Source organism: Engraulis encrasicolus, chromosome 21 (genome assembly GCF_034702125.1).
Source record: "Engraulis encrasicolus isolate BLACKSEA-1 chromosome 21, IST_EnEncr_1.0, whole genome shotgun sequence".
In the NCBI taxonomy this organism is placed as follows: Eukaryota; Metazoa; Chordata; class Actinopteri; order Clupeiformes; family Engraulidae; genus Engraulis; species Engraulis encrasicolus.
In genome coordinates, this window is record NC_085877.1 from 5,946,012 (window position 1) to 5,968,123 (window position 22,112).

The following is a 22,112-nucleotide window of genomic DNA, read 5'->3' on the forward strand; positions in this document are numbered from 1 at the left end:
CAGTGGAGGCCTAATGCAAAATCCAGACTCGGAAAAAAAGTGAAAGTCTTTCTCGAGATTTCTCTTTGTTCTCACCCCTACCACCCTCATTCACAAACAACTTGATGACTGTCGCTGTTCACAGTTCACCGTCACGCTAGCGGATCTCCATATACGGCCGGAGTAGATGTTGTTTTTTACTTCCTGTAATGGTTTGCACATGCCACCTCAGCTAAAATAAGATCTTATCTGTAGCAGTAGTGTCCTCAGTGCTAATCACACTGGCTCCCCCCTCCCCTTCCCCCATCTCCAGCCAGTCACTTAACAGCACTGCGCTGCCTCAAGGAATGGCCTTCTCGTTCACTCGTGTACTCACCGAGCGAACATGTTTTTATGCTTTTATTACTTTCTGGTCTTTCACCTTCTGAACACTTTATCAGAGCGTGCTGGAAGTCTTTACATTTTGTGTGGGCAACAGGGATATCATTGTATGCATTGTGCTGAGTGTAAGAATTGAGCTGCTATCAGTTTGCAGTCCTCAGTTGCCCCAAACCCACACAAAATGGACAGATTACAGGGTTTCTAGTTTTTGGGCTGCGTTAGGCACCGGTGTAAAGTTTAAAATGACGAATGGTGTAGACACACTTCGGGGCTTTTTGTGATGTGAAAACTTGTTTATCTTTAGAACGTTTGGCAGAATAGCAAGGTATTGCCGTACCAAAGATCATGAATCTTACCTTGCGATATCTTTGAAGAATTATATGGCAGGCACAGTGGGAAATTTCATGTTGTGAAGATTGCCTAGCTAACAGTAACTCTATATGAAACTCAAGACTTGGCATGTCAAAGATTGGTATTTCTTGTGTCTCAGATTAATGTTATCTGAGATTATTTTCATCTGATTGACCCTGTTTGTTTGAAAGAGCTCTGAAGTGTTGAAAGGACATTTTATAACTGGAAAATACCAGCCTGAGGAGGAAGTTTTTCTGAACAGGGCCGAATTCAATTTAAACTACAGCTGGCAGGTATAGTTAGTTCCCTCTCTTTTGTCCAGTCCGGTGTTTACAGCATTCTTGTTAATCACAGGACTGAGTGCTTGATCATGTTTCTCAGGGACTTACCACGGTTCTCCACAAACTTTTGAATACAGTGGTTCATCTTTGGGAGATGCTGTGTGTGTCTGTGTGTGTGTGCCTATGTGTGTGTGTTTAAATTTGCCTGAATTGATCATAAACATGGACACTGTTGGTCTTCACATATGAAAGTGAAAATTGTTACCATTGCTGAAGAACCCATTCGTAGGTCTTTATTTTCCATCAAAGATGGCTTCAAACACTGCTCATTTGCTAGGCACTATTTGCTCCCTTCTACTGAGTTGGTAAATGTGTGCTTTGCTGCTAAGCTCCTACTTGTCCATAGTCTGTGACCATCAGTGAGCACCAACCACAAAAGCATAATGCAAATAACTTTGCACAAAGTTGACAGGGACTCATTTGTATTGTGGTCATATTTAAATGACAAAAGGGAAAACTTTCTTTGAAGTGGGACAAAGAGACAGATGTTGCTTTTGTCCACCAATCTGTATTGCTAGTTGAAATTGAGTTTTTTTATGTGTATGTAGTGTACTTGTTGTCTTGAAAAGACCTGGCTATTGAGTAGTAAAGATAAAAACAAGATGAGTAAACATCTTTCTAGCAAAACCCTTTTCTCAATCAATCCTCATATTTTGGCATCTGAGATCCGTTCTCGCCCATGCTCTTTCTCACTCTAGAATGTAGTATTTTGTGTATGTACATACTTTATTATCTTGAAAAGGTATTGAGTAGTAAAGATAAATCACATTGTTGCGTGAATGGCTTGCTGTAAACACCCTGCTCTGCCTTGTTATTGGCGTCTCTGGGTAAATACAGTCTTCTCTCTTCCTCCATATCAGGCAGAGAACCTGCTTCTGGACGCGGACATGAACATCAAAATCGCCGACTTTGGCTTCAGCAACGAGTTCACGGTGGGCAACAAGCTGGACACGTTCTGCGGCTCCCCGCCCTACGCCGCGCCCGAGCTCTTCCAGGGCAAGAAGTACGACGGGCCCGAGGTGGACGTCTGGAGCCTGGGGGTCATACTCTACACGCTGGTCAGCGGCTCGCTACCCTTCGACGGACAGAACCTGAAGGTGAGCAACCAGGGTGTCAGACAGCTGCAAAGAATGTTGTTTTTCTTTTCAGGAGAATTTATGGCGCATTTTAGACCTTTCTTTCCATAATTCGAGGGATGTCAGGAAGCGAAGAGGAGAGAGGAATTGGGAAATGACAGGTCATACTCGCACCTGGGTCCTCATGGGCATTCAAGACCATATATCAAGGGTGGGGACCCTATGGTTCGCCTAACGTGCAGGGGGAAACCCTGGTTTGTGTTCATAGTACGGCCCTAAGTGGGCCCTCGAATGAAAAAGAGTCTCCACCCCTGCCATTCATAAACATGCCTTAGTGTGCTGCGCCACAGCAACCCCAAATGATCTGTTTTCAGAGGTGTCACTCCCGGACTTGACCCAGCTTTCTTGACCCAGCTCTGCATCATCTGATTTTTAATGAGCAATCAAGACATGGTGAAGTAATCTGTGTTGGAACTGTAGCTGGGTTTTACTTTGTCAACCTGAAACAGCTTGTTGTTTTACATGCATTTTATTTACTGTCTCTTGTCACAGTCATCTCGTCTAAGATACCAGTGTTTACATCACAAGCTCTCCCTACTTTCCCTCTACTTTCAGTGCAAATTACAATTTGCATGTTGGTGGTAAACAGCAGACATATTGGTGTCTTTCAGGGCTGGAAACAGTAGGGAGTTGTTCTGGTAGACAAAAGAGTTCCATTGTGCTGTAAGGCATGGATGACGATAAACTAGCCAAACTTTGTCTAGACACACACAGAGCTTTCTCTGCGCTTCTATGCTCAAGTTTCATGTCATGTTGGGTTAATTGCATTATGGTTTACATTTCTCTCCTCTCAGGAACTGCGGGAGCGTGTTTTGAGGGGGAAATATCGGATCCCTTTCTACATGTCCACGGACTGTGAGAACCTGCTGAAGAAGTTTCTTATTCTCAACCCCTCCAAGAGAGGCAGCCTGGAAGTATGTCACACACTCCAAATAGCCACAACACAATGCGCAGCTCACTCAACCATGCTCAATAATAAATAAATACTGATATAGATGAAAAGCTAGACAAAATATGCCACTTGCTAATATGTCAACATATTTGGATGGTTTCATTGTAAATTTGCTCCTCATTTAGACCATATAGTGCCAATGTAACTGACATTAAATTTGTTTAAAAAAATGGTAGGAGCCCACCTTGATGAAACACCCTGGAGGAAGCTGAAGTGTGCAATGCGATATATATTTTTTTCTTTTTACCTGTTTGACTTGCACCATGTGGTTTGTGCTGTTGACATTTAGAGCTGTGGTCCTGTTGTCCGCCCCCTCACTCACTCACTCACTCACTCACTCATGCACTCACTCCTGTCCTTTTCCTGCTTCCGTGTGCGTGCCTGCGTGTGCGTGTGTGTTTGTTTTCACCCAAAGCAAATAATGAAGGACCGCTGGATGAATGTGGGCCATGAGGAGGACGAGCTGAAGCCGTACCTGGAGCCAGACCTGGACTATAACGACCCCAAGAGGACGGGTGCGTTTGGCCCACTCTTAAGTCATTAGTGTATGTTCTGCTGTTAGCTATTGGCAGGACTCTACATGAACACCAGCCAACCGGACAAATGCTTAAGACATTTTAGTTTGGCTGGTAGAAAAGACCAACTTACCAGCCACGTTGATCCATTAGTGAGAGTGTTTGACTTATTACATGAACATCTTTTAGGCATTTTGGCTGGTGATGACAAAAGTACATTTAGAGAATTTGGTGTACTCTATGTGTGTGTTCACAATACCCTCAATATACTCCTTTTTGCAGAACTTTATTATCCTTTCCTTTAATTAAGAACTTTAAAAACCATCAGCAGGCTTTAGAGCATGTAATAATAATCAACTGTATTCTTATTTGCCTGCAGAAATGTAAACCCATGTCATTAGTGAATATTGTAACATTAGAGACCTGCCTCTAAACAGTTTCTTAATGTTTGTGTCCTTTTGTCTCCTCTCTCTCTCTCTCTCTCTCTCTCTCTCTCTCTCTCTCTCTCTCTAGATATGATGCTGCAGATGGGCTTTACCGCAGAGGAAATTAGAGACGCCCTCGTCAACCAAAAATATAACGAGGTCACGGCGACCTTCTTATTGCTGGACTACAAAAACTCAGAGGTACGTACATACATACACTCTAAACCCGACTCCCACAAAATATTCACACCCTTGCACTCCCTCTCTCACCTTTATACACACTAAATCACACACACCAAACACTCATGCACGCTCACACACCTGACCTGAGCTTGCTGCCTTTCCCCTCCCTCAGTTGGACGAGAGTGTCAACCTGCCAACAAAGCCTCGCCCTGGAAGTGACCTCACCAACAGCAACGCCCCGTCGCCACCTCACAAAGTAACGCGCAGCGTCTCGCAGCAGAAGCCTCGCAGGGCCACAGATCAGGGTGGGTAGCCAGTCACGTCAGCCCCCTTTTTTACCACACTGAGCGGGGCACTCGTTTGTCCTCGTTTGTGAGTTGCTTTGGATAAATGAAAGAAGAATGGATGCTCCACTTATGACTGAGCCCTGAGGAAGGTCTGCCGACCGAAAGCTTGGCAAATAAAAGAATACAAAGAGGATGGAAGTGTGCAGACGTTTTTTTTTCCTTTATCAGTTTTTTTTGCTTGTTTGGTTAATTTTAATTAAATGCAGATGAATTCCTTTAAAAGTATCTGTTAAATATAATGTAATGTAAATACTGCAATTTTTCCAGGAAGTAGACTCATTTTCAAACCCAAAGAATACAAACAGGAACAGTTAATACTGGCCATCAGTTTCAATGAATTCAGTCAATAACCCAACTCCTGGAGTTTCACCTCGCCTATTAGTTTAGCATGAATCAATGCATGTGATTAGACCAGTAGCATGTTGGCCAAAGGTGGTACTCTTCCCCCTCCAGAGGCAATAAGTGATGCCTATAATAAAAACGAGAAAAAAAGTAACCACTACTAGGCTTGTATTCCGACTATGCTAATGTTGTCAGTGGTTTAGTTCAATATGTTAACTTCAGGTTTTTGTGTTGTGTGGTGTTCCAGGTTCATATTCAAAGCGTGCTCAGGGGGACAACAAGCACAGCAGTGAGGAGACGGGCCGCAAGGGCTCCAGCAGCTCGGCCAAGGTGCCTCCCAGCCCCATGAGCTCCAGCGACCACAAGAAGAGCTCCACCCCCTCCTCTGTGAGTGCCAAGGGCAAAGTAGGGTTATTTTTATTATTATTATTTTAACTAAAGTAGAGTACATACACATACACATACACATCATGTCAAAGACTCTGGCCTGGGACTAGGGGCAGTTCAAGCATTGGTGTAGTAGATAGTCGTGAAAGAGGAGAGTCTTTACTTGCTTCTTGAAGGCTGAAAGAGATGTGCCTAGTTCCACCACTGAGAACAACGACGGAGAACATTCTTGACTGGGAGCTCTTAAAGCGAGCAGGTGGCAGAGCCAGACGGCTTGTGCTGGAGGAGCGTAGTTCTCTTCCAGGAACATGAGTCCATAGTATGTATTTCAGATAAGCTGGAGCCGTTTCTGCTGCGGTTTTGTAGGCAAGGGTCTCAAGGCCTTGTGCTTGATCCGGCACAACAGAGAGTTTGGTGTCTTTTAAGTGATGTTGGCAAAGGTGGTTAAGTAATATGCAACTCGATGCATGTTGCCGTCCTTTTGTCTCGTATTTACTAACCTCACCTCTCCTTCTTTCTTCAGAACTCAATCCTGTCCACCGGCACAAGTCACAGCAGAAACTCTCCGCTCCAAGAGAGATCACTCGGGGTCCATAATGGCAAAGACAGGTATACTACTGCACACAAACGCCTGCAAACATGCACGCTTTAATGTGGTGCAAACACAGAGGTCGAACATTAAGACTAGAGGCGACACGGCGATTCGCGACAGCACTGGACAACAGCAAGCGCAGACTCCGTCTTCTGGAGATAGACCTGTGCTCTTCAGTCAATGCAAATCAATGGAGAACACGCCTCACCTCAGTCAAATAATGGCCTAAAACTGTGAATATGGAGTGACGCATTAACCAAGAACCAGAGTTGAAATGTCAGCCTAAATGTCTACTTTAATCATATTAGTCGAATTTTCGCATTATTAGGCCATTTTTGACAGAGGTGAGCCGCTTCTCCATGCATTTACATTTCTCAGGTCTACCAACAAATAATGGCTGCCAGGATTGGTATGAATAAAGGTGTGCGGTGTCGACACTAGTCTGATGTTCTACCTCTAGCAATTATGGTTGTAAACATCCGCCTCTCAGATATGTGTCCCATAGCAGCCCAATCAACAACAGCGTATGAGAACTGGCTGTGGAAGAGCAGTCACTATGTGTTTGGCTCACGCTGGAGATCAGCTGCTGGGAGAAAAGGAAATTGGTGGTTTTATATGGAGGTTCACCGCAGTGTTCCCACAGACGTGCTGTCTCACACACATGCACACATACAGCCCCCCGGCCCGATCCTCACATACAGCCCCAGGCCCGATCTCATCTGACACCTGCAGAGGAAGCAGCCGTGAACCCTGCCCCCCTCTAAACCCCCCCGCCTGCCTACCTCTCCATCTCCAACCCACCTCTCCTTTCCCTCCCCTCTCCCCTTCTCCTCTGTCAGGCAGGAACTCCATCCCCTTCCACACACACACACACACACACACACACACACACACACACACACACACACACACACACACACACACACACACACACACACACACACACACACACACACACACACACACAGCATCCTCTTCCTTCCCTCATTCTACTCATCTCCCATGTTATAATAAACATTAAAAGTCATCCCATGGCTTGGTTTCCTGCCTCCCTCCCCTCCTCCAGTGCTACTGGAGTTATGGCTTCTCCATGTCTTAACTGCTCTGTCCCCCAGGTGTGCAGTGCCCCATCCTCCCCCACCCCCTGCCCAGGTCATCATAATACATATACATGCTTCCTTCACATGCCTCTCTATGTGCGCTATGTAATATGTATTAGTGTCATGCCGTATGCATAAGCTAGCTGATGCATAACCAGGCTTTTGTTTAGAGGTTGTTGGTGAGAAGGGGCAATGTGCTCCCAGGGAACTCCACTCGAATGAGCCATGCATTATACATGTTTTAATCGCTAGAAGGATTATATTCTGTACGATAAATAAAATTAGATAAGTGAATAAATAAATTACTTGCCAAGTTTTGCGTGTAAGCTTGGTTGGATTTTCATTTTTTCGAGTATCGCATTGTGTGTGTAGGGGCTGAAAATCGCAGCTTCAGGAAGCGAACAGCCTGCCATGTGTCCCCTTCTGCTTGAGTGCTTAACACACACACACAGGCGATTTCACTAATGAGCTAACATACTTGTTTCGTTAGGTTCAGCTAGTTCAGAGAAAGTGGTTGGGTCAGAGATGTGGCAGGGTTTTTTTTCTTCTCTCAAATCAAGACCAAATATATATTAGATATTTTTTTGAACATGTGATAACATTTAAAAAACGTAATTGATTTGGTTTGTTTATTTTTGTTTTTAAAATAAGATTGCAATGTGCACCTGTTTCAAACATTTAATAACAATAGTTGCTTAATAACCATAGCAAAAAACCAACCAGAGAAACAAACCAACTCAAATCAGGACCTCTGAACACTGCTGGTGGTTTTCCTGCTCCCATTGGCAGCCAGTGTGTAGCCTGCGCCACCATTCATGCAGCAGCATAATGACGTAGTCCTTTTCATGGCCCCCACTATTTTAAACCAAGCGACATGAAAAGAGTTCCTCCTGCAGGCCGAGCGGTTTCCTGTGAGCAGTATTGCCCCTCTCTTTCCTGTGCTGGTCAGCTGTGCCGCGCGCTCTGCACCTGCTCATCATTCTGGTTTATTGAAGAGCTTCAGGTGTCAAGTGTATGAGCTGCTGACTTCTTTGTCTTTGTTATATGTGCAGTGTGGTGGTGTTGTTGTTAAGGATCATGCCTTTTTTTAAGTCATGGTGCTGCGAGTCTGTGCTGCCCCACATGCTCTTTCGTGTGTGAGTGAGTGCGTGTGTGTGTGAGTGAGTGAGTGCGTGTGTGTGTGTGTGAGTAGTGCATGGTGTGTGTGTGTGTGTGTGTGTGTGTGTGTGTGTGTGTGTGTGTGTGTGTGCAGCATTCATGTGTTGTTGAATAATTAACCAGTGCTATTTGGTGGGCTTCATGTTCCTTCCCCCTTCACCCCTCCCCCACTCCTCCCAACGCCCTGTGTCACTTTTGTCTTCCTTTCTCTCCTTCGTTTCACTGCCATCTTGACTCTTTCCTCTTGCTCTATTGCGATCTTTGCTGTCGTCCTTATTCCTTGTCACATTTCTGCATATTTGTCCTTCGTCTTGTGTTGTTGTTGTTGTGCGTTTTGTTTGAGTGTTTGCATGCTTCTGTGACTTTCTGGGTCTCTTGGCCTCTGAAGCTACACCGCAGCATCGCGTCTTTGTCCTGGCCATTTTACTACCTTAGCTGCTTTTGATTCATGTTTCTGAATCATGATCCCCATTCCGGGTTTTTGTTTTTGCTTTCTGTTTTCTGGACCTTTGTTCAGGTGAGCGATGGGGAGTGTTTCTAATTCAGCTCAGGGTTTTGCACTTGACCTCCTTGCACTCCCCCTGCTCAAGAAAACTGTTTATGTACGTCTCTCCGCCACACTCTTACCCAATCGTTGTTTGGTTTGTCTGTGTTGTAACCGCGTCACTTCTTTCCGTTTCTGTGTTCCTTTCTTGCTCAAGTCCAGATCAAAGATTGGGGCCATAGAAAAAAGCCTATGGAGACTGAATGCATATAGATTGTTTTCGATTTGTTTCCGTCTAGATAATGCTCAGATTAATGACTAATCCCGACGTCTTTGATCAGGGGGGGGATATTCCAAGTAGGCGGATTGTGTTAATCATTAATTGGTAAACTTCCCAATAGAAAGGTAGTTTAACTTAATTTTCCTCTAGATAAAGTGATCGAAGTTCTATTTGGAGGGGTGGAGTGTCTCGTCAAGGTAAAGTGGTCGAAGTTCTATTTAGGGGGTTAACCTACCTGCGCAGAGTTAACATACCCAAATCAGGGACTGCAGATGGAAATTAGCCTTGTGGCTATAATCTGGCTCAATTGTATATTTTGCACTGTCCCTGCTAAATGAATATTAAATGAAAGAAATCGGTTAATAAACCTGCTTTCCTAAATATCCTAATGAACGCTTCTCTACACACTGTCCTCGTTCTGCCTGTGTGTCAGTCTGTTGCCTGCCTGTCTCCGTCTGTTTCCTCTGTCTGTCGGTTGCCTGTCAGTCTGTCTGTCTGTCTCTCTCTTGCCTGCCTCTCTGTCTGTCACTCACTCACTCACTCACTCACTCACTCACTCACTCACTCACTCACTCACTCACTCACTCACTCACTAACACACACACAATCACACACACACACACACTCTCTCTCTCTCTCTCTCTCTCTCTCTCTCTCTCTCTCTCTCCTCACATCACATCACATCACATCACTGCTAAGCCCCATTCTCCTGAGTGAGCTGTAGTGTTTGTTAAGCTCTCCTCTCCTCTCCTCTCCATGTGCTCTCCCCTCTGCTTTTGTCTCAGTTTCCTCTTTGTCTCCTCCATCCCCCATCCGCCACCCCTCCTCTCCTCTCCTCCCCTCTCTCCAGCCCTCCATTGTGTGCTGAGTTGTGGCTTTTAATCATGTTTTGTCCCTCTCTGCCCCCTGCACCCTGCTCACACACACAACATGCACACATTGCACGCACATGCCTGTGTGTGTGTATCTGTGTGTGTGTCTGTGCGGCACCCCTCTCCTCCCCTCTCACCTCCTCCACCCCCTGCCAGCCTGAACACTCCCGGGTCCCGTGCCTCCACGGCCTCTGCTGCCGCCGTGCTCACCAACACATCCTCCTCCTCACGCTCCCGACACCACAAGTCCCAGTCCACCTCCGCACACCCCTGCCCCACTGACCTGCACACACACCAGCGGCCCAGGCAAGTCCCATCCACACACATCTCACACTCAAAATGTGCAAACACGCGCACGCACACACACACCTTACACAAAAGAGAAGAGATCAATTCAGAAAACAATAGTCAAACGAGTGGAACAAAAAACCATGCACATACACTAAGTCTCATCCACACAAGACACATGCACTCACACATATCAATAGCTAAACAAAAAACTAAAACTAATGGAACAATATCTCATCCACACACACCCTCAACACCTGTACACACAAGGGAAAAGATCAATTTGTAAAACAATAAAGTTAAACTAATGGAACAAGACAAAAAAAAACCCCGCACACACAGTCTCACACATGCACACAAAAAGATCAATAGCTAAACAGGCAACTAAATCTAATGGAACAATATAGCAAATCTTATCCACACCCACACACACCCTCGACACCCGTACACACAAGGGAAAAGATCAATAAAATAGTGAAAAGTAGACTAAGCTAGTGAAACAATATCATTTCTTCATACACTCGCTCAACATGTGCACACAAGCGCACATACAGATACAACCACATAGGCGTGCACACAATACAACCACACACAACCATGTAAAGGAAAAGATTCATAGGCAAAAACGGCACTTAAGTACTGGAACAACATGACTGCTTAAACTCATGTCTCAACCACAGCTCAACTCATGTACACACAAGGGAAAAGATCAGTAGTAAACAGAAGACTAAACTAGTGGAACAATGTAGCCGGTTAGACTTGTCTTTCAACAGCACTACAATAGGTGAGTGTGTACAGTAATGTATGGAGTAAGACTAATGTATGGAGTAAGACTATATCTTTAGGAACAGGTAAACAATGCCTAGCCGGACAAAACGTGCACAACCCAACAGGTGTTCGGCGGCCTGCAAGCTTAACTTTCACAACCAACACCCCCCATTATCAAGGCTTTTCATCGCCCTGCCTCCATCCTGAACCGAACAGAAGCGTGTAACTCAAAACACACTTCGGTCCCATCGCTAATTCCCTTTTCATTAACAAGCATTTAACTTAACATTTGTACACTAATTGATCAGTAACATTGAACAAATTCCGCCTAGCACATTCAAGTACATTTCACATGCCAATTGTGCGCATACACACAATGTCTTAGTATTCTTCAAACTGAAGGGAACCTCCATAGCAGGACGTCTCTGTAAGTATGGGTCAACTTTTCTTTGTGTGTCTACTGTGATGTCTACAACATGTGTACCACCATGTGGCCGTTTAGCGTCTCTGAAAATGACAAAAGTATTAGTGTGTGCAGCAGTCGGCTACTACTGAGTCTGAACAGTATAGTGGTTGTGAACTGACCTTCCCCATAAGTCATATGACCTTATTGCTCCCAAAGCAATGGAGTGTAAAATCCCTGGGACACGTAACTGTGTGTGTGGATTTAGCAGTGTGTAGTGTGTGTGTGTGGTGTGACTATGTCGAGGCTCGATCTGTTGCAGTGTTGAGCCCGTTTGTGTGTGTGTGTGACTGTGTGTGTGTGTGTGTGTGTGTGTGTGTGTGTGTGTGTGTGTGTGTGTGTGTGTGTGTGTGTGAGCATGAATTGCTGTGTGTTGTGACGGACTGTTGAGGCTTGAACCGTTGCAGTGTTGAGTCTGTCGTGTGAGTGTGTGTGTTGTTGTTGCTGCTGTTGTGACTGACTGTGTCGAGGCTTGATCTTGTTGCATGCAGTGAGCTCGGGCTCTTCCGCACCTGGTTGGGGACCCTTGAAAGAAGGTACTGAAGCACCCAAAGCCGCTCGAGCCTGAGCCTGGTTTTATTTCCTCCTCCTCTTTTTTTTTTAGTCAACTCCACCCCCTCTTTTCCTGTCAGAATTAGCGCCATCATCTCTATCTGCTGTTGAACCTAAATGTCAAAGGGTATACACCAGGTGTCCTATACACCTGGACCCATAGGAGAGAAGACTATAAAACAACATAATTGTCCCTACATGTAAAAAGGTAAGCTTGTGTCTTACAGGTGGCAACATCATGTAAGAAGGAAATACCTCTGGGTGCAGACATATTGGATGCGCTGTGTATAGTACAGGACAAGCATGTGCATAAGGCTGCATATGTGTTGCCTCTCTGGCTATAAAGCTGCCTGCATGCTTTTGGAGATGATCCAATTCATAGAAACACCAAAGTTTTGTTTTGAACCCCTGAGGCCCTTTCATACCACCATGATGTCAGCTTGCATACACAAGGCCACCACAACTCCAAGACAAGTCTCCTCCATGGATTTAATATGACCATTGAATTAATATCGCTATTAGGCACCATGTTGTTTGTCAGCCAGTTTCAAGCAACGCATCCTTACCAGGAACTACCACAAAGGTGATGCAACGATATGAGTGTAAAACAATTTTGATGCCTACATTTCTGACCTGCTTGTTAATATTTACTAGGGTTTGGAGACGATTCATTAAAGCGCATCAGCCGTTATAGTTGTCATTCTTGCGGTTCTTGCCACGAGCAGCCCTTTACCTGGCGATGATGGAGCCCTCTGACAGGAGACGGACAGGAAGTGTGTTCTGATATGCTGCCGTGTGTCCCCAATTGGTCTCCTGTCTTACTTTCCACACCATGCTCATATGCTCGTAACGCTCGTATGGTATCAGACTTGAACAACATGCATTACATGGTACCTAGAGACAGGGGACACAGCAGCACAGTGCACTCTGGAGTCGGACGTGGGTGCCGTGAAGTGTGTGTGTGACTATAGAGCAAATTCCTTGCCTGTTGCCGTAGTGCTCCAAGGCTCCCAGTGGATAGCTAGGTTGTGTGTGTGTGTGTGTGTTTGTTTATGTGTGACTTTGCATCTGTGTGTGCAGGTGCCTTTCAAGAACCCCCTGATTTGTTGCCCTAGATCTGTAAATGGTGGTCATGAGCGTAGTGGGTAAACGAGAGTCCCTTATCGTGTGTGTGTGTGTGTGTGTGTGTGTGTGTGTGTGTGTGTGTGTGTGTGTGTGTGTGTGTGTGTGTGTGTGTGTGTGTGTGTGTGATGTGTGTGTGTGTGTGTGTGAGTGTGAGTGTGTGTGTGTGTGTGTGTGTGTGTGTGAGTGTGAGTGTGAGTGTGAGTGTGAGTGTGAGTGTGAGTGTGAGTGTGAGTGTGTGAGTGTGTGTGTGATGTGTTCAGCAGGTCCCAGAGCTGTGTCCTCGATGTTACATTATGGTCTCTTGTGTAGATGTTTTTATCTGTTGTGTTTTGTCGCTCTAAGGGTTAGGCTGGTTCACTTGCGGATATACTAGAGTTTCTAGTTGTGTATATAGAGTACATAGATCTGTGTTTTCAAAATGTGTCTAGATCTGTGGAATGTGGATGTATAGGTGTGTACAAGTGCAATCTTCTCTGCAGGAGAGAAAGGAAGGGAAATGTTGCTTGATCATCTGCCATAATTAGGACAGCTGAATGTTTTGAGGGCCAGTAAAAAGGTAGCGTTCCTAAAATATACATCATGATGTTTTTTTTTTCCCCCTGGGGACCAACAAACAATACGATGATCAGAAGCTATACTGTACAAGAGCTGAAAAGGAGATTTCTTCCTTCCTTAAATAAATGTTTAATGATGACAAAGTTTGGAAGTTGTCCTCAGTTTCTGGTAGAATGGGAGAGTACAGTACTTGTGAGGGATTGCCTGTCAGCAGTGCTTCAATGCGACGCACTGAGGGATTGTGCCAGACACGAGGGCTCGTCTCGTCCCCGTCACCCTCAGTGTTGTGTTGCGTAACTGCACGCAGCTGCAGCTGGGGGTGGACGCGCACTGGAACTACTCAGTTGAAGTGCTCCCTCTCGTGCCTGCTCAAACACGGAGTCAAAGCCTTCCCCAAATTCAGCAGCCCTCCTCGTTGAGCCTGCACCATATTAACCTTTTATAGTCCAGTTAAAAGTTACTGAAATATGGGGTTGCGTTTAATGCATGGTGTGTTTGTGAGTTTTGTTCCCAGAAATCAACTTTTGGTTTGGTGGGTGTAGTTTCACACTCTCCAGGGTATTGTTCCATGCTCTGGCAGGGTGTTCTTCGACACCATGAAAGACAGCTAGAAGGGCTTTGTCCCCCTCAAAAATCAAGCCAAGAATGTGTGTGTGGGACACGGTACTAACGTTTCTTCTTCCCTATATTTCTTTCTTTCCTCCTTTCTATTTAACTCGGGTGACCAACCAAAAAAAAACCAACAACACAACCCTTTCTCATCAACACATCAACAGCGCGCAGCCGCTGAGGGCCCCTGGCGCCTCCCCCTCGGCCCACAACATCAGCGCGGCGGCGGGCGACCGCAACACCAACTTCCCGCGGGCGCACCCCAGCCGCAGCACCTTCCACGCGGGTCAGGGGCAGCGGGGGGCGCGCGACCAGCAGGGCTCGCCCTACCACCACGGCCCGCCCGCCTCCCCCTCCCTCTCCCACGGCAACAGCCAGCAGAGGCGGCCAGCCGCCTCGGGCATCTTCAGCAAGTTCACCTCCAAGTTTGTGCGCAGGTGAGTTTTGAGTGGCGGTGGGAGGGCTTTCAGTTGGGGTGTGGGTCTGTTGGGACAAGTGGGGTGGGTGGTGACGGGAGGTCTGTGGGTGTCTGTGCGTTTGTGTGTGGGGACTGGTGGGTGGGTGTTTTGGGTCTTGTAGCTTTACCCCTTACATGGCGTCTTGATGGGAGGGTGTGGGTGTGGGTGAAGGAAGGAAGGTGTGCTGTGAGGAGGATGTGTGCAGGTCTGTCTGTGAAGGAGAGAATTGGACAAATTATTATTAAATTGGAAAATTAGTCCTGCCATTGAAACTCCATGCCTCTGACTGTGCTCTTCACTCAGGTGATTTCATACATGGCTGGAAAGTTGTTATAATGAGGATCCGTACTAGTTCAGTTCATTGGCTTGAACAAGTAATCTGGTTTAATAGTTAGGCCTTTAGACTTGGCGTTCAGGGGGGTTGCAGGTTCGAATCCCACCATGGCCAAATAGTATCCATGGCTTGAAGTGCAATTTAGCGAGGCACCTAACCCATCAATGCTCCAGGGACTATGACCAATTCCCTGCACCTAAATAACTTTGGATAAAATTGTCAGATAAGTGTAAGTGAAAGTTTTTTTTAAACCACCAATGTCCACCTCTCCATAAAGAGAGAGAGACTTTGACAGACAGACTTGCACTCATGCTCCACTCATCTCCACTTTTGTCCACCAACAGTCAGGGATGAGGTTTTAGTGTTGTGTTGTGTTTTTGTGTGTGTTTGCCTGTCCTTTGCCCTTCTGGAGAAGTCTTTGCTTGCACTAAACTTTTGTGTGTTTTGTGTGTGTGTCTTCTGTGTGATATGTTCCTGGGTCTACTGAACTAACAGTGTTTATTATTATGTTCTGACATCATGGGTCCCTATTATACTTTGACATCAAAACACTTGCAGTTGCAACTGCATCTTTGTGCAGTGTGCGCTGCGGTTCAGTCCAAGCACTGTACATCATCCACTGAAGGTCGCGTCTGTCGTAACTAATCCGGCCACGGCTCTGTAACTGCGTTTGCCTCTGGCATACAAAGTGGCTGACAGCCGGCTTTGGACTCTCCGTTCTGCACAGCTTGGGAAAATTGCACTGTACTCACTTAACCCCCCCACCCACACACCTGGCAAAAATGAACACATTGAAAATTGGTTTCCAGAGTGGACATTTTCAAAAACAATCAAACACATTAGCCAAAAAAAGGACGAGTTTGATTTTGACTACATGTCAACGCAACGTAACACAAAACCAAATCTTTGACCTCGAGTTCTCTTCCAATGTTAATTTGGACATTTCTGTAGCAATAAATTGCCTGCTTATGCGATGTGGCAAAGTCGAGCCTTTTTTCCCCATTACTGCTTTTCAATGTCGCTAATCTGATAGAAATTGGCCAAGTTAACTGGAATGTCACTTTCACATCCCCTACTTTTGTCATCAAACCACAACAAAATGAGGAGGGGGGAAAAAAGCGGGCAGGGGGTGAGGACATATGGGTCTCACTTCCGGCGTAAATGTCCTGAGCTCCCATGAACATGAAAGCCTTTCATCATCTCTAAGTGGTGCTACTAAGGAGAAGAAAAAAAACATTAGACAAGATCCCACACTCTGTCTGTACACTTACACATGCATGTATTGCTCATACCATTCATCCTGCAGAAATGACTATATTTGGTCAAAAGAGGGAGCTCCTTTGATACAGTGTGCGAGCTGGCACTTTATTTGATTACATTTGTCTGAATTTCTGAGCTGCAACGTTGTAAGCTATTAACACATGTGGTAATCGACTGTGTGTGGAGGGATCTTGTCTACTGCTCTCAATCGTAACCTGGGACCCATCTGTTTGGATAGTGGGATGTACAAGAAAGCTCTATGGTGATCTGAGGAGATTTTTTTTTTTTTTTTGGAAAAGAAAAGCGTTTTCCACATTCCGCTTGCACAGTGCAGCACCTCCTGCGTAGCCATGGTGACTGCGGAGGTATTGCTTCGCAGTGGCACTATAAATACACATGGCAGGGACACCTTGGCGAGATCGTGCCAGCGTTGCAGTGTTGCTGTGTGTGGTTTTGTGTGAGTGTGTGTGTGTGTGTGTGTGTGTGTGTGTGTGTGTGTGTGTGTGTGTGTGTGTGTGTGTGTGTGTGTGTGTGTGTGTGTGTGTGTGTGTGTGTGTGTGAGTGTGTGTGTGTGTGTGTGTGTGTGTTTGCAGTCAGAGAGGGATGGGGAGGGGGAAGGGGGACAGTGGGCCTGGACATGCAGGAGTCGCATTTCAGCCGTGTCACGCCAACACCAACACCACTGACTGTTTTCTCAGTGCCACACACCTCTCTCTCACACACACACACACTCTCTCTCTCTCTCTCTCACACACACACACACACACACACACACACACACACACACACACACACACACACACACACACACACACACACACACACACACACACACACACACACACACACACACAGCCAGCCTGACCTCAGCTCATCCTCACCAGAAGAGCACAGGCTGGGATGGCTGATACCCCCCCACGCACACACACTCACTCACACACGCAGTCACACACGCTCACACACACACACTTAGGTTTGCTCAAAAATTACACTGAAGATTACAGTTTATACATAGTAACTCTCTGGTGGTGTTTTAATATCCATTTGAGATTTTCAAAAGGATGTGACGACACACAAGCAAAACACACTTATCAAACTCTTTGGCAGTCAGTTTTGATCATGACTATGAAAAGGCCTTGTGTAATTGCAACAGTGGTATTTTTTTCACTCTTGTGCTTGTAAGGCTTCATCCACACTATGCCAAAGCCTCTTTTGTGCAATTCTGCTGCTTTTTTTTATTTTTTTTTTATTTGATCCTTCACTGGCCCTGATTATAATTAGTCAACATATCGGAGCTCAAAAATTAGTTTCAGCAAGAGGCAGAAAGTTTATTGTGGGTGTAGCCTTACGAACAGCCTTGTTCCATCACATAATTTTCATTTCCATCGTGTTGATGTTTGTTTCAAAGCAGGTGTTGTTCAGTCTCTGCAGCCTGGTATCTGTTCACACAACCGTACATGTCATAAACTAATACAGGAGCTGAGCCTTGAACCAGTTGTGGCTAAAGAGTTGATGAAGAGTTGAAAAGTAATTCAGTGTGCATTTTGTTTTTTGTTTTGTTTTTTTCCTTTGTTGCACACACTAATACTGTTACTGCTATGTGAGAATCGGTATTTACTTTTTGATTGACCTTTTTATTTATTTATTGTTTATTTTTGTTTTTGTAGAAATCTGTCACTCAGATTCCCCAGAAGGTAGGCAAAAAGACAACGATAACCCTTCTCCTACGAGACTTTTTTGGTTTGAAAAAGTTGAACCCCTTCTCCCCTCCTTTTTTGGTGTTCTATGCAGCTTTCCCTCCCTCATTTCATTTATTTCAGTTTTTGTTATTTTGTTTTGGTCGTGTCCTCTCTTGGCTTATTGATCCCCCTCTGTTGTATCCACTGTGGTTTGGCCTCCTTTGGTTGCCTCCTGTTTGTGACATGTTTCATTGGCAGCACTAACCATCCTCTCGTCACCTCACCTCCATTTACCCACCATAAGCCTAACATTTCATGTGGACTCTCTCCCTCTCCCTCTCCCTCTCCTTCCCTCCACCTGTGCCTCTGTTCCAACCGATACCTTGGCCTCGGTTTAGCTTCCCTTTTTTTCCACTCCTCTGTCTTGTGGAGTCCAGAAAAATGTGTCCCTTTCTGGACACAGTTATGGTGTTGTTGTGAAGTATCTCCCCTGTTTGTGTTCAGTCAGGTGGTGGACTAAAACATGTTCTACTTTATGTGGAGGTTGATAAAAAAAGACAAAATTGGGTGATGGTGTTTTCTGTTGTGTTAACATAAAGCACTGCTCAATAGTGGGCTATGTTGCACTTGCCATAATCCCATTCACCCCCAGAAACTCCTTCAGGCTCTTTCACAGTTTCCTCTGAGCCAACACAACTTTCCAGGAAGAAACTTGGAAGGAGGTGTGTGAAGTGAAGGGCAAGGGGAGGTTGATAAAGGAGCTCCAGTTCCTGGCTGTTGTTGACCAGCGTCTGGCTGCTGGAGCTGCATCCAAACTCCACTTCTCTTCCTGCTGCCTGCCTCTGGTTCTCCTCTAATCTAACACAAAGGGCATCGAAGGGCTGTTGCAGCTCACCTCTGGCTGGCTTTGGAAGCTCTTGAAGCTCTTGCACTGAAAAGCTCCACTCACCTCTCACCCCCCAAACTCTTCCACACCGTTTGTCAACAGTGATGGGTCAACCTCGATTCATTAGTTTACGATCCAGTGCCACATATTCCAAATGACCTGGTCTTCCCTGTCCAATTCAACCAGATGATTCAGCCAGGTAATAGCAGGGCATTTGGAATATGTGATGTGGCACTGGATCTTATGTGATGAATCCAGGTTGTCCATTGTTGCTTGTCAAGCACCCATGGATGTGCTCTGGAACCAGAGACAAAAACCCATCCATGGCTTAATATCTTGAGATGAAGTCTGCTTTATGTTCCAGGGTCAACGTGTATGTGCTGATAAATGAGTGTGTGCACTCCCGCCTTTATTAATTGTTATTAGATGAACCTTAATCTAAAATGGAGGCAAAACTACAGCAGTCTTTATAAAAGGATTGTGTATACTATCTTTGGCCTGTTTAAGTGTCTGTTACATTACATTGCATTTAGCTGACGCTGTTATCTAGAGCGACTTACATTTACTCAGTTCTGACCCCCAAGGTGTTTGTGAGTGTTTAAAGGATTGTCCAAAAGGGGGCGTAGTTGCACTCCCCATGTCATTGCAGACATGTCATTTTGAGACCAGAAACTACAAACTACTGCATGTTTCATAACCAAAAACGAATGGTTTTACTAGCTGTTAGTCTTAATACAGGTATCTATTGTCATTTTAAGAGGCAGTGCAGGGGCTTCGATTCATTTTCTCATTTAAAACCTGGAAGTGTTCTGCAACCTCTTCGGTAGTTTTATTTGCCATCTTATGAGATTTATAATCAGAAACAAGAGTGCAAATGACCAAAGCAGTCCGAGATGTCAACCGGATGGTTAATCCCACTGTGTTACATGGTCAGTGTTGGACAATCCACCTCAACAACGTGTAAAAACTATATTGACCCAAGTACCGGATAAGTGTCTCATTATTGATCCAACACTGGTCTTTAACAACCTCCCATGGGAATTGGTTAAGTAAACCTGTTAACAGCATAAAGTGATCCTCCTTGAGCTCTGCTGTATAATGTATCAATGCAAAATCTATGCACAGACAACTGTGGTGTTTATTTGTAAACCTAAAGGTAATTTCAATCTGATCTGATGATTTTGTAGCTCAATATCTGCTGTAATTTAAGAGTTTGGTGGTGGTGTTTCATTTTTAACACAAAAAAACAACTTTTTAATTGGTGTATTCTTCAAGCATTTCTTTAATAATAAGCAATCTGCATATTTGGCCTGAGTTTGGATGTTTAGCCTTCCTTTACCATGACAGAGCTCTTTAAGCATTTACCAGTGACCCCTAGTTTCATGTCTTGCTGTTGAGTTTGTCACGTCTGTGCATTTGTTTGTGCATCTCTGTGTGTGAGTGCATGTTGGCATTTGCCTCCTCATAGGTGTCTTGTTTGTCTGTCTGTCTGTCTGTCTGTCTGTCTGTCTGTCTAATGTGTGTGTCTGTCTGCTTGTGTTAGAGTAGTAACAGGAATGACTTGATGTTGTTTCACACTGTGTTATGCTTGATATGAGTCGCCCTCCAACTCTCCATTGTAGCCCATCTTCTCTCTCATTCCATTCCACATCATCACTTCCTTCTCCAGACCATCTCATCACCATTTTTTCCCCATCAAACTACCATAATCTCATCCACCTGCCAATGTTCTCTGTGTTTACTACACCTGAGACCATCTTGATCTATCTTGATTTCTGACTTTTTTTTTGCCTGCCATTTTTTCCCCTCCGTTTTGGTCTTATAAAGCAAGAAAAGTACATTCCCCTCAGCTATGACTGGGAGAATGGGTCTTGTGCCGTTGTTGGCAGCCTGGTGATGCCTCCATCACTGTCTCTACTGTTGTTGTCAGAGCTGCGCGGACACCCAGTTAAAAAACAAAAACAATAACAACAAAAAAGAACAATATGGGCTGGAGGTTCAGATTTGTGGAATGGAATATTTGAAGGGGGAGATTTTTTTTTTCCTGTGTGGTGGTGGTGGTGGTGGTCTCAAAGGCCTTAATATTAGAACCCCCTCCACCTTAACTCTTGGATGGTGGTGGTAGTAGTGATAAAAGAAAACGGAAAAAAGAACCCGACACTAAACTTCTGCCAATTTTTCTCAAGGGGACCATATGAGGCAGAGGGTCGGGAGGAAGGGAGCAGGTGAGACAAACAAAAACAAATAAGCAAAAAAAAAAAGAACAAGCATGTGACCGAAAAACGCAGCCCGAAATCAGACCAAATCATGTGGGAGGGCCTTGATTGGCCGGAAAAGAGGGAGAGCTGGTAATTGAACTGATTAAATTGAAAATCCAGGAAATTGTGAAGGTGATTAGTCCAATGATGAAGCCAATGACTGGAGATGTGCATGCAGCTCTGGACCATTCATGTCTGATTTGTTGTTGATAAATTGTGTGTGTTATGTGTGTGACATAAAAACACTCAACCTAATATTTTACTTGTGTACATATCTAACTATTATTTAAATGTGTTGGCAAGCTCTGCACATGATCAAGACTGGACTGTTCTAGGCAGATCTACATGTCTGATTGCTCATGCTTTGGTCTCAAAGCAGGCCAGAATCTTAGTAGTCAGTTACACCTTTTTAAATCCGTTTACATGTATGCGGACATTTTTGAAAACATTCAGAATTTTAGAAAGTGCATTTCAAAACTCCGTTTTTTAAAATGCATCACGTTCAGGGGGCTAAAACGGGGGCTGTGTTTTTACCTTAACAGATAAAAAGTATACATATCCGGTGTCCACATTTCAAAATATCTGCATACGTGTAAGTACCTCCTTAGTTAGAAACCTGCTGCCATCAAACACTTGGCAGCAGTTTTGATCACAATGTCTACATACAGTACATCGTAAGATGCCACAAGAGAATCAAAAGTGAACTGATATTAGAGCTTAAATAACTTGAAATGAAATGGAGCAATGCTTTATGTTACACACACATGCACTCATTTGAACTCACTCATGCCCCTTGTTTTTCTTAAATGACTATTTTTGTGTATCCTTTTCCATCATTTGGACTGTCTCCTCACCACTCTTTCCCATGCCCTTTACCCATCTTGTTGACCTGTCTTCCATTTCCTCTCATCTGTCATCTGCTTCCTCCCTTTATGGCTCCCTCTGTCTCTCTCTCTCTCCTTTCTTTCTTCTTTTTCTCTCTCTTTATTTATTCATTTATTTATTTCTATCGCTCTATCATTTTCTCTCTCTCTCTCTCTCTCTCTCTCTCT

At 44.8% G+C, this 22,112-nt stretch overlaps 1 protein-coding gene across 7 annotated transcripts in view; it reads left to right on the forward strand.

Moving 5' to 3' along the window:
* mark2b (MAP/microtubule affinity-regulating kinase 2b) overlaps positions 1 to 22,112 on the forward strand; it is a 55,095-nt gene that overhangs the window by 29,058 nt on the left and 3,925 nt on the right. Inside the window, exons 8-18 of one of the 7 annotated variants that reach the window (XM_063187327.1) lie at positions 1,913 to 2,149; positions 2,983 to 3,102; positions 3,556 to 3,655; positions 4,169 to 4,281; positions 4,436 to 4,568; positions 5,200 to 5,357; positions 5,863 to 5,948; positions 9,982 to 10,131; positions 14,353 to 14,622; positions 17,905 to 17,931; positions 20,989 to 21,027. In XM_063187327.1, coding sequence (XP_063043397.1) covers positions 1,913 to 2,149; positions 2,983 to 3,102; positions 3,556 to 3,655; positions 4,169 to 4,281; positions 4,436 to 4,568; positions 5,200 to 5,357; positions 5,863 to 5,948; positions 9,982 to 10,131; positions 14,353 to 14,622; positions 17,905 to 17,931; positions 20,989 to 21,027 — 1,433 coding nt within the window. The remainder of the gene's footprint in view (positions 1 to 1,912; positions 2,150 to 2,982; positions 3,103 to 3,555; positions 3,656 to 4,168; positions 4,282 to 4,435; positions 4,569 to 5,199; positions 5,358 to 5,862; positions 5,949 to 9,981; positions 10,132 to 14,352; positions 14,623 to 17,904; positions 17,932 to 20,988; positions 21,028 to 22,112) is intronic. The other 6 variants (XM_063187328.1, XM_063187330.1, XM_063187329.1 and 3 more) reach the window with 6 other exon arrangements.